The 12,144-nt window shown below is 40.5% G+C and overlaps 1 protein-coding gene across 1 annotated transcript in view; it reads right to left on the reverse strand.

The window, feature by feature from the left end:
* Window positions 1-317: 317 nt before the first annotated feature.
* The window catches only part of GNPTAB (N-acetylglucosamine-1-phosphate transferase subunits alpha and beta), a 51,967-nt gene continuing 40,140 nt past the window's right edge, over window positions 318-12,144 (reverse strand). Inside the window, exons 14-21 of the mRNA XM_054719411.1 lie at window positions 11,615-11,814; window positions 10,722-10,941; window positions 9,694-9,807; window positions 6,494-6,579; window positions 6,138-6,236; window positions 5,409-5,576; window positions 4,590-4,680; window positions 318-1,751 (exon numbers count right to left, since the gene is read on the reverse strand). Of these exons, the coding sequence (XP_054575386.1) occupies window positions 1,674-1,751; window positions 4,590-4,680; window positions 5,409-5,576; window positions 6,138-6,236; window positions 6,494-6,579; window positions 9,694-9,807; window positions 10,722-10,941; window positions 11,615-11,814 (1,056 nt within the window). The 3' untranslated portion in view covers window positions 318-1,673. The remainder of the gene's footprint in view (window positions 1,752-4,589; window positions 4,681-5,408; window positions 5,577-6,137; window positions 6,237-6,493; window positions 6,580-9,693; window positions 9,808-10,721; window positions 10,942-11,614; window positions 11,815-12,144) is intronic.

Consider the following 12,144-nt stretch of genomic DNA (forward strand, 5'->3'; position numbering starts at 1 on the left):
ATCGATGTTGGTGTTTCTCTCTCAATGTTTCTATCTCTCCTTCTCCCTTCCTCTCTCTCTAAAATCAATTTTAAAAATATTAAAATAATCTCCAGATAGCCCCTACATTTTTACCATATGATAAATCCCATTTAGAACTTATTTCCCTCTTACAAAATGACATTCTCTAGTATGTTATAATACTACTGTGGTCTTACATTCCTTTCCACTTATTTTCACATTCCCTGATACACTGTCTAAGCATTCAAGTGACTACCGAATCTCGATAAATACACTCATTCCTCAAAGACTTAAAAATCAAAGCATCAGACAAAATATAAATGGTTATGAGACTTCAGTTTTTGAAATACATAACTTACAGCACAAACAAAATATTTACATCACAAGTTCTTTTTACAAAATGTGTGTCATTTTGAAAGAATACTGTTGAGATCCTGATCTAAAATACCTGCCAGAGTTAAAAAAGACTCATGGGAATCTGGTCTCCAGAAATCCACTGCATAATGACATAAATAAAATATGGCTGACTGTCAGGGCTTACCCATACATAAAATTACTAATTCTCTATCCCAATGGTCAGCAAACAATGGTCTGTGGGCCAAATCCAGCCAGTGGTCTGGTTTTGTACAGCTGTACGCTAAACATGGTTTTGACATTTTTACAGTTTAAAAAAATGTTTTAAACTAACGAAACTAAACAACAAAGAAGAAAATGCAGCAGAGATAGATATGGCCTGAAATATTTACTATGTGGCTTTTTACAGAAAAGGTTTGCTCATCCCTGCATTATATAAAATCAATTGGGATATACTGATGGGTATTAAAAAAGACAACACTGTAAGGTCAGTACCATCAGCAGCACTCATTTCTAAAATGAATCACTTCTGTTCAAATATGTACATTTTCAAAACATAATTACATCTGAAAAGTAGCTCTGCTACTTAAGTCTAGCCCTTTACAATTAGATCTCCACATGAAATCACAGTATTCTTAGGGGACAGAGGAAACAAGGACAAAGTATTCCAGAGGTCAGTCATGGAGCTTGTCAGTAGTTGTAAGTCATTTAAGACCACTTAATAGTCTTAAACATTAATAAAATTAATAATTTAGATATTGCCAATTAGAAGGTGATATTGCTGCATTATTTAAGCAACACTGATTAAAAACACGTTTAGACATCCCAATTCATTATTTTCAGAAGCAAGAATTACTAGCTAACTTAGTAGCTACTTAATTTTAAAAATGAGAAATGAAAAAAGAAACACCAAAAATGTAGAACCACAGCAAAAGGTTTTGGAATGCAAAAACTGGGGTCTCTCCCAATCTCCCAGCAATCCCAAACTGGCGTAGGCTTCTCATGTTCAAGTTAGTTGACAGTGGTTGCCGTGGGAACTTGGCAGCTGTCTCTTGTCAGTGACCCTTTTCATTAAAAGAATGACAGGTCCATGAGCAAATGCTTTAAAAGTAAAACCAGTTCAGAACTGCTCAACACACGAATGTTCACAATCCCCGGTCAGTAGGCTATACTGACACCACAAAACAAGTATTGTCCTGGGTGTTTTTCCTTCTTCAGGCCAAGCTGGCTAAGCTTCACATCATGAAGACATCTCTGTTTTGCCAAGCTTTAAAATGCCCAATGAATGCCGAGGTAGATGACTTTCAAATGAAGATCTTCTATACCCTGATTCGACTGGGACTTGCTTCTTTCTGTATTCTCCTTCTGGGAAATATCTTCCGCTTAAGGGCAATTAACTGAATGATGAAAGACAGAAAATAAATTTTAATTTCCAAATTGACAAACTTTAAATTTTCTGAGTCATATGACCTTAACTATGTCCACAGCCTTATACATAAAAAACAGACAACGAATTAGTCTCATTATTCCTCCCCCAAAACAAAACCAATCCCTACTTTTGTTTCACTTTGTAGGATCAATATACCTAGATATGTGCCCACAATATATTTAAATCCATGAGGATTAAAATTATTTTGGTCTAAGCTTCACTTTTTAAAGACCTAAAGCTACAGATTTTTATACAGCTATTACCAAGCATACTTATTTTCAAGATGTCGTGTCAAGTCTTTCTGTTGAAGGAAAATGGCTCTGTTTAGCCATTAAGACACTGTCTCCAGGCTTGAAAATGACTACAGATGCAAGACAGATTTCTTAAAACATTTTTTAAAAACCTGGCTGGTGTGGCTCAGTTGGTTGGGCATTGTCTTGTGCACCGAAAGGTTACAGGTTCAATTCCTTGTCAGGGCAATGCCCAGGCTTTCGGGGCTCAATCCCTGGTGCGAGGGCGGGGGGAGCGTGTGGGAGGCAGCAGATAGATGTTTTGCATTCACATCGATGTTTCTTTCTCTCCCTCTATCTCCCTCTCAAGTCCTTTCCCTCTAAAAATCAATAAATCTTAAAAAAAATCCACACACCCTATATTAAAATCCTATCACCATTTCTCCCTATACTTAAACAGAGCAACAATCATTTGAAAATACAGGTAATACCTAATTTATGAACGGGTTATTAGGCAAAAAGTTCATTTATAATTTACTAGCTTAGAATTGGGATAAATATTTCTTTCTCGTCGAAACAGTTTATTCATGTTACATCTGAAATAGAAACTTGACCACTTTATGAGAAAAATAAATGTGTTTTTATGGTTTCCATTTGGGATTCTGCTGACTACTCCTCCATGTCGAGGTGGAAGCAGGGCTTTGCGCAAGCACAGACGTCCATGGTTTGAATGATGAGCTGGGATTCTGGGGCAGAGGGAGAGGCAGGGTGGGCTGGTTTGTTTGTGAGCACGGTACAGGTTAAGGAATTTGATTCAAGTAGGTAAAGAAGAGAGGAGGCTCATTCCTCTCATCCCTCTTCCCTCCTCCTCTCTGGTTCCCTTTTCTCTGCTGGCATAAATGACACAGGTGAAGGACCTGAGCCCTTTCACCCACGGTCCCTCTCCGACCTGACCGCTGGCCAGCACAACAGGCTCAGTTTCCTCACTGGACTCCTGTTCTAGAAGCAGGTACAGTCTTTTTAAGATTTTTTTAAAAAGATGTTACCTGCCAGGAAGAATGGCAACAAAAATCAAGAACAAGATTTATATTCCCTGTTCTCCTGTCCAATTCTCCATTTCCTGAATTTCCTTCCCTCTGTGGCAGGAAGCCCAGGCACTGCGACCTCCTCCTCCATCTCAGGGTAAATAAATTCAATGTAAGTTTCCTGTAAGTGACAGCTAAAAAGAACTCCACTCCACAGTCACCGGGAAAGGAGGCTGAGCCCAGGTTCACTTGCCCTGCACAAGTGACGTCAGTCCAGACCATTCCCTTCCTTCTCCAGCCCTTTTTCTTCAAAGCATTTCACACCTGTGGCCTAAATAAGGATTCTCTTGTCCCTTTCTTTTTACATCAGAAATCTCCCTTCTACTCCTGGACCCTCACAAATATGTGACACCTTAATCAATAAAGAAGAAATAAAAAATAAAAAATAAAAAAATAAAAAAATAAAAAAATAAAAAATAAAAAATAAAAAAAAATAAATAAATAAAAAAAAAAAAAAAAAAAAAGAAATCTCCCTTCTACTCCTGGACCCTCACCTGAAGGAGGTTGTGTGCCTACATGGAGAACTCTCAGGAATTCAAAGAAAATTTAATTGGGAAAAATGAAGATAAGATACTTCACTCACTTTTAGAAAGGTTATAAGAAAGAAAAAAATTGGAGACACGTTTTCAAAAACAATACCAGATAAGAATTCTACTTGGGTTTTGGTTAAAAATACTTAGAGCATTTCAGTTTTAGCTTAAAGTCTGCAAGTTAATCTACTGAGGTCCAGATAAAAAGAATACTGGTAATAGATCTAAAAGATAAATAAATAAAAGGCTATTATGTTTGATGCCTGCATATTATGAAATACTAGAGGTCCGGTGCACGAAATTCGTGCACGGGGCAGGGGAGGGGGGGGTCCCCTCAGCCCAGCTGCACCCTCTCCAATCCGGGAATCCTTGGGGAATGTTGGACTGCCGGTTTTGGCCTGATCCCAGGGATCGGGCCTAAACTGCCAGTCGGACATCCCTCTCACAATCCTGGACCACTGGCTTCTAATCGCTCACCTGCCTGCCTGCCTGCCTGCCTGGTCACCCCTTACTGCCCTCCCTGCCAGCCTGGTTGCCCCAACTGCTCCCCTGCTGGCCTGGTCACCCCTAACTGTCTCCCCCTGCTGGCCTGGTCGCCCCCAACTGCTCCCCCCCCCCCCCCCCCCCTTGCCTGGTTGCCCCATGCAGCCTGCTGTTCAGTCGTTTGGTTGTCCCTCATTAACCCCCCTGCCTGCCTGGTCACCCCACACAGCCTGCTTGTTCAGTCATTTGGTTGTCCCTCACTAACCCCCCTGCCAACCTGGTCATAGCCAGCCATCTTGTGAGGGGTGATGGTCAATTTGCATATTACCTCTTTATTATATAGGATACTTGACATATTAGCTACAAACCAATAGAAGAAATTAAAAATTTTTTGTGACTTTATATCATTTTCTAAAAGAATCAGATACTAATATACCAAGAAATACTGTTTGATCCCCACATAAGATATAAAACTTACCTGTTCAGCAAAAAACGAGAATATAGTAAACATAATCAATGTTGCTAGTACACAATGAGTCCAAAACTTCAATTTGTCTCGATATGCTCTCCTGTGTAGAGAGAGAAGAAAGCAATTATGTAGTTTTGTGCATGGTTTCACTATATTACTTAGAATTATTTATATACCAGTTTAGCAAAAACAACCATGGGAAACCAAAAAACACTGTCTGGAGGCAATTCTAAAATGTTAACACGATACACTTTTCCAACATGAGTTCTGATTTTTCATTACATTTGAATTAGTAAAAGTTATCCAGGCAGAGATGAGGACTTCTAAAGAAAATTACTTCTAGCCCTAACTGGTTTGGCTCAGTGGATAGAGCATTGGCCTGCAGACAGAAGGGTGCCAGGTTTGATTCCGGTCAAGGGCACATGCAGAAGGCAACCAATCGATGTGTTTCTCTCACATCAATGTTTCTCTCTGTCTTTCCTCTCTTTTCCACTCTCTCTAAAAATTAATGATAGAGCAAAAAAACACCGCATTAAAGAAATTTCAACCCAGCCAGCATGGCTTAGTGGTTGAGCGTCAACCTATGAAACAGGAGGTTATGGTTCAATTCCCGATCAGGGCACATGCCCAGGTTGCAGGCTCAATCCCCTGTGTGAGGTGTGCAGGAGGCAGCCAATCAATGATTCCCTCTCACCATTTATGTTTCTCTCTCTCTCTCCGCCTCTCCCATCCTCTCTGAAATTAATAAAAGTATATGTTAATAAAAAGACATTTCATCACTCTGAAACAAGAAATACACACATACATATACGAACCATGAGCACTTACCATTCCTGCAGCTCATGCATATGAAGAAAACGGTTCCGATACTCTCTTGGCAGCTCAAACTGGGATGGTACAGGGAACATGGATTCATAGAAGTCCCTGAGCACAGCTTTCACTGTCTGGGCATCTTTATGATTATGGTCAATGTTGTCATTCAGGCAAACAAACTTCCTGAAAATAACGGAGACCCAGGGTTACCGATTATCATAAGGATGATTCTGACCTCACAAAACAAGAAAATGTGGATTCCAAATATATTTTAAATAGATTTATGCCCTAAGACAGATGCTTTATTTACTGATAAGGTTCTCAGAGGCAGTAATGTTTTATAATTTTTTTCTTTGGATATTCCTCGCCTGTATAACAGAACTAGGAAAGATAATCTTGAAAAGTGCCTTCTAGCTGTGGAATAAATTAATGATTTCCACTTACCATGTCCCCAACTAAGTGTTCAATAAATACAGTTTACTAACTGGATCATTTTGTTAGCAGACAACAGCATGGTGATACCAGAGGGAAAGGAGGTAGGGGGAGATAGAAGAGGATAAAGGGGGCATAAATGGTGATGAAAGGAGACTAGACTTTGGGTGGTGAACACAAAATACACTACACAGATGATGTATTATAGAATTGTACACCTGAAACCTATATCATTTTATTAACCAATGTTATCCCAATAAATCCAATAAAATATATTTTTAAAGTTATTAATTAAAAAGAAAAAAGCAGTACCTAGGGTTTTTTCTTATATCATCCAATTGGCCAACCACATGAGAAACATTGGTACGAATCATTTTAAAAGCAATTTCTTCTTCTCCCATGATTTCAAACCTAATTATCAAACATAAAGAGTATAAATATTTATGTGGATATGACAGATTTTCAGTAAGGAAAACATTTTATTAAACTTTAACAGATTCAGCATCCTCAGAATGAGTTAATCTTTCAATATTACTAAAAAAAAAAAACAATCTCACATAAATGTTAAAAAAGAATGCTTAATAAGCCATTGTAAAATGATGAAAATACTAGACTCTCATAATAATTATTTTTAAACTAAACAAAGAGAATATTATATGTCTACTTACCTATATTTGTTTTTGTCCTTATACGCTTTGTGGATTTTATCAGTTACTGGTTTACAGCTGGTTAACAGACTCTTAGTGACGGGTGGCTGTGAGAAAGTCAGACATTAATTACAACAGGGGGCAAGACTAGGGTGAGGCAAGTGAAGCATTCAGCTTGGGTGCAAAATTTAAGAGGGCACCAAAAGTCTCAGCAATCAGGATGAATATTTTCAAAAATCAAATTGGCATACTATGGCCTGCAGGCAAATTGCCCGTTTTTGTAAATAAAGTTTTAAGTGGCACATATCTGTATACTAACCCATGTCATATGCTAACCAGAGGTTGGGAATCTTTTTTTCTGTCAAGGGCCATTTGGATATTTATAACATCAGTCTCGGGCCACACAAAATTATCAACTTAAAAATTAGCCTGCTATATTTGACCAAACATTTAATTAACTCACCCCTACTGCCTTGGCAGGGCCAGACCAAATATTTCACGGGCTTTATATGGCAACTTGGGCCGGAAGTTCCTCACCCCTGCTAACCAACACATGATCGGCAATACCTATAGTTTGTCTCTGGATTCCCATAGCTGCTGCTCATGCCTGAACAGGAGTGAGGAGCACAGTGTCTGACGTGCACAAGGATTGCTAAATGAATGATTTCCTTTTGTCAGGAATCAGATTTTTAATCGATTTATTACTCTTCTCTATAGTCATCTAAAAATGTCTTATCTGCAGCTAACTATAAATTATTTATATACGGCTTGAACTTTTGCAAGATAGTAAATTTTTTAAAGTACCATTTTATTCTAATTATGAAATTGAAAGCTCCTTATAGAAAATAGTATGAAAAAAGGCAAATAAAAATCACCTATGATTTAACCTATTGTCATTTCCATTACTTTTTGTGGTGTGTGTGTGTGTCTGTGTATGTATAGGTATTTAGGACTTTTCTATGGTTTAAATCATACTGTGCACCTGGTACTATTTTCCCCCACATAATTTTATTTTGTAAATATTTTCCATACAGCAGTAAATATCTGTAAGCATCACATTAATAACTATATTAACCCTTTTCCCTTGATTCTAAATGCACATTTTCTCCCACTTCTCTGAAAATGAGATGCATCTTACAAACAACAGAGATTTCCAATCATTTCAACCAAGTGGCACTCCAATATCATTGTGTGCAAATCATCCACATTCCTACTGGTAAGAGCAAGAAAGGGCCAGCATCAAAGCCACTTAGCTTTGATGAAAAATTGTATTCTACTTGATGAATATTTCCTTGGTTAATATTTAACCTTTGGACTGTTCTCCCAAGCCAATGAGAATACTTTGGGACTATCTTCTGCTATCCTTAGTGAATAGGAGTCTGCTTATCCTACCTAATAAAACAGTAATGTGCAAATACACCGCACCTTTGCTACGCCAAGCCACGCCCACCAGCCAATCAGAGTGAGTATGCAAATAAACCCGGCCAAGATGGTGGTTAATTTGCATACATAGGCACCTTGAACTGACCCCCTGCGACGGATTGCAGGGAGCTGGGGTCCGCTCTGGCACCAGACCGAAAGCCTCTGCCGGAGGCTTTTGGCCTGGAGCCGGAGCAGACACCCAGCTCCTGGCTTTTGATGGATGGTGGGCGTGGTGGACACCCAGTTCCTCGCTCTGATTGGATGGTGGGCGTGGCAAGCGGACCCCCTGCCATTGAAAGCGGGGAGCTGGGGGTTTCTTCGGCTTGGTACACCAGCGGAACCCCTGCGATTGATCACCTGGGCAGGGAGTTTGGAGTCTGCTTTCGGCCTGGGCAGGAGCGGACCCCATGCGATTGATTGTAGGGAGCTGGGGGTCCGCTCCTGCCCAAGAGGCTTTCGGTCTGGGCAGGCCTGGGCAGGGGCTGAGCCGGTGATCAGAGGGAGCTGGAGAGGCCTGGGCAGGGCCCAGCCCTCCATTGGTGTAACTATAGAGGAAACACCTTTTCTGACTGCACATTGGCTAAGCTTCCTGTATGCTACTGGTAATATTCTTAGTAACTTGGGTAATAAGAATCCAAAAAGGTGATCTAGGGTTTTTCCACCACACTTCTGGAGAAAAAAATGAAGATCCGCTGCTGGAAGGCTAAGAAATGTCATATCCTGCCCTAGCCGGTTTGACTCAGTGAATAATGCCTCAGCCTGCAGACAGCAGGGTCTGGGTTTGATTCTGATCAAAGGCATGTACCTAGGTTGCAGGCTCCTCCCTGGCCAGGGCCCAGATCAGGGCTCATGCAGGAGGCAACCAATCAAAGTGTTTCTCTCTGACTTTCCCTTTCTCTTCCACAATCTCTAAAAATCAATGGAAACATACCCTCAGGTGAGGATAATAAATGAAGAAATCCATATCATATGAAAGACATATCTTGAAAATGCCTAAAGAAAGTTGTCATTTTTTCTTGGTGAAGGGACTGGAGTCCGTGTTGATGAAAACACCTTGGTGGCTGCGGTGCCTGACAGTGGCTGCAGCAGTGGGGTGATGGGGCTGGTGTCTTGCCCTGACCAGCCCGGTTGCCTCCCACAAAGGGAGGCCAGACTGTGGCTTAGGTACGCTCCCTGTGGAGCGCGGGCCTAAGCTGTCAGTAGGACATCCCCTGAGGGCTCCCAGTATGTGAGAGGGAGCAGGTTGGGCTGAGGGACCCCCGACCCCCCAGTGCATGAATTTCGTGCACCAGGTCCCTAGTCCTATATAATAATTAAGCCTAATATGCAAACTGTCCCTCGGGCAGTCTTTCGACTGCTTGCTATGATGTTTTCTGACCACCAGGGGGCAGCATAGAATGCGACAGTCGTAGGCGATGCGGCACTGGCAGCAGGCGGCAGTGGAGATACTGCCAGCCCCAATGGGCCCTGATGAGAGTGGGAACCCGGTGGGATGGTGGAGCAGGTGAACAGGTGGTGCCAAGCCAAGGCGGGTGTGCACCCATGCATGAATTGCGTGCACCGGGCCTCTAGTAGAATATAAACAACTAATCCTAATATTAGTTTAAAATCCAGGAGAAGAAAAAATATTTCAAGGCAAGATATAAAATATTCTGGATTATCTGTGCTACTATTTTCCACCAAATATAAATATACATAGAGTCCGCTTCTAGTTTTTGAAATGCCATACAGAAATGGTATAAATAACACCCAATAAAGATATACTTTCTGTTTTACATAAAAGAACTCATGCCACTTACCAGATTGGGGTCATAGTATGCTTCCTGAGTTGGTGGAATGTTGCTTAGCTGAGTGATATTAGCAGGGAGCATTTTTGAGCAATTTATTAACATGTGTTCCAGGCCTGTTAAATCCTAACAAAGCAAAATAAAAGAATAAACCTTCTAGGTACATTACAAGTAATGATTGTAGCTTTAAATAAAAAAAGTACATAAACGACTCCAAAAGTTTTTTAAATGCTACCTTCAAGAAGAGTTTGACTATATGATTCTTAAGGAAAAGAGAGGAGAATGAGACAATATGAACACGAATATTTCATCTTTGTTTCAAAATAAAACATCCTGAACCGGGAGGCACCATTTTACACAAGATGGGTCCGGGGATCACCAGACAGATGTCGTGCAGTTAGATTCATCTTGGCACTCTCCATTAGTGAGCGCCCTGCTCCTGGGACTGGAGAGGCCATGGCAGAGGGGCTGCTGCACCACAGGCCTGGCCGATATCCAGGCCACACCTGAAGCCCCTGAGTGAACTTGTCCCAGAACCTTACGTGCAGGCGTGGTCTGGCTCTTCTCCAGACAATACAATGGCAATCCCCACTGCAAGCCTAAAAGAAGGAATCTCAGAAATATGAACTTCAAATTTGGTTTTCATGCTGGCACTAAAAATGGACTAGTTGTGAATACCCTCACTCACTATTAAGAATTACTCTTGCCCTAACTGATTTGGCTCAGTGGATAGAGCGTCGGCCTGCAGAGTGAGGGTCCCAGGTTCGATTCCAGTCAAGGGCATGTACCTTGGTTGCGGGCACATCCCCAATAGGGGGTGTGCAGGAGGCAGCTGATCGATGTTTCTCTCTCATAGATGTTTCTAACTCTCTATCCCTCTCCCTTCCTCTCTGTAAAAAAATCAATAAAATACATATATATTTTAAAAAGAATTACTCTTACTTGCATTACACTGAAATATGTAGGGGGAAAAGAGAAAGTATCAAAATTAAAAGTTTCATTTGAAACTGCTGCAAAGCGTAGGGGGAAAAATACACCACCTGCAAACTTAAAGGCAGGTCATGAATTCTGGTAGCCAGTGTTCGGATTTCTCTGTCAGATAAGACACCAGATTGGTCGGTATCAACTTCATCAAAAACTTGAGATATATTCAGCGGCTGAACTGCACTCATGAGGTAGTAAAAATAAGAAAAAGCAAACTGCATATCCTCAGAATGGCGCACTTTGTGAAATGACGTCTTGTCAAATTCTTCAGGGAACCTGTACAAATATAACACATAATGAGCTCGGGATATTTAAAATATAAAGAAGTACCTAATGTTTATAGAGTTAGCATCTCTTTCCTTTCCATTAGAGCCATAAATTTAGCACAGCACAGATATAAGTTTCTTTTTCTGTTTTTGTTATTTATTTTTATTGAATTTATTGGGGTGATATTGGTTAATAAAATTAAACAGGTTTCAGGTGTACAATTCTATAATACATCATCTATATATTGTATTGTGTATTCACCACTTCAAGTCAAATCTCCTTCCATCACCATTTATCTGCCCTTTACCCTCTTCGACCACCCTCGTTCCCCCTTTCCCTCTAGTAATCATGATACTGTTGTCTGTGTCTACGAGTTGGGTTTTTCTTTTTTTTCTTAATCCCTTCATTTTTTTCACCCAGCCCTGAAACCCTCCTCCCCGCTGCCAGCTGTCAGTCTGTTTTCCATATCTACAAGTTTGTTTCTATTTTGTTAATTTATTTTGTTCATTAGATTCCACATATGAATGAAATCATATGTGACTTGTCTTTCTCTGACTGGCTTATTTCACTTAGCATAATGCTCTCCAGATCCATCCATGCTGCTGCAAAGGATAAAGATGTAAATTTCCAGCAGCTGCGGCTCTGAACACATGCAAGCAACCCAAACACAAGCCAGACTTACATGTCCTGCAGTTCCTGCATAACTATTCGGTCGATCATGTGAGGCATGTGTGCAGGGACTTTCCTAGATGTGAATCCGAACTTGCTGTTTAGAATTTTATTTACATATCGGAGGGAATCTGCAAATGTATCTTTTAGTTGCCTCCCAGTATGTTTACTGTCAGTAAAGTATGCCAACTGCATCTTCAATGACTCTTCTTCCTAAAAAGAGAATTCCACGTAATACAGCATTAGGTTTAGTGCAAAAGCATACTTGGTCAACAAAGATAAAGGTACCCTTTTATACACACTGAGTGGCCAGATTATTATGATCTCTGAATGCATAATAATCTGGCCACTCAATGTGTGTGTGTGTGTGTGTGTATGTGTATGTATGTGTGTGTGTGTGTGTGTGTGTGTGTGTCCCCTCCTGGTCGAGGGGACAATTTGCATATTAGCCTTTTGTTATATAGGATATACACTGAGTGGCCAGATTATTATGCGTTCAGAGATCATAATAATCTGGCCGCTCAGTGTAATTTAGTAACTAGT

Source organism: Eptesicus fuscus, chromosome 7 (assembly GCF_027574615.1).
Source record: "Eptesicus fuscus isolate TK198812 chromosome 7, DD_ASM_mEF_20220401, whole genome shotgun sequence".
Taxonomy (NCBI): domain Eukaryota; kingdom Metazoa; phylum Chordata; class Mammalia; order Chiroptera; family Vespertilionidae; genus Eptesicus; species Eptesicus fuscus.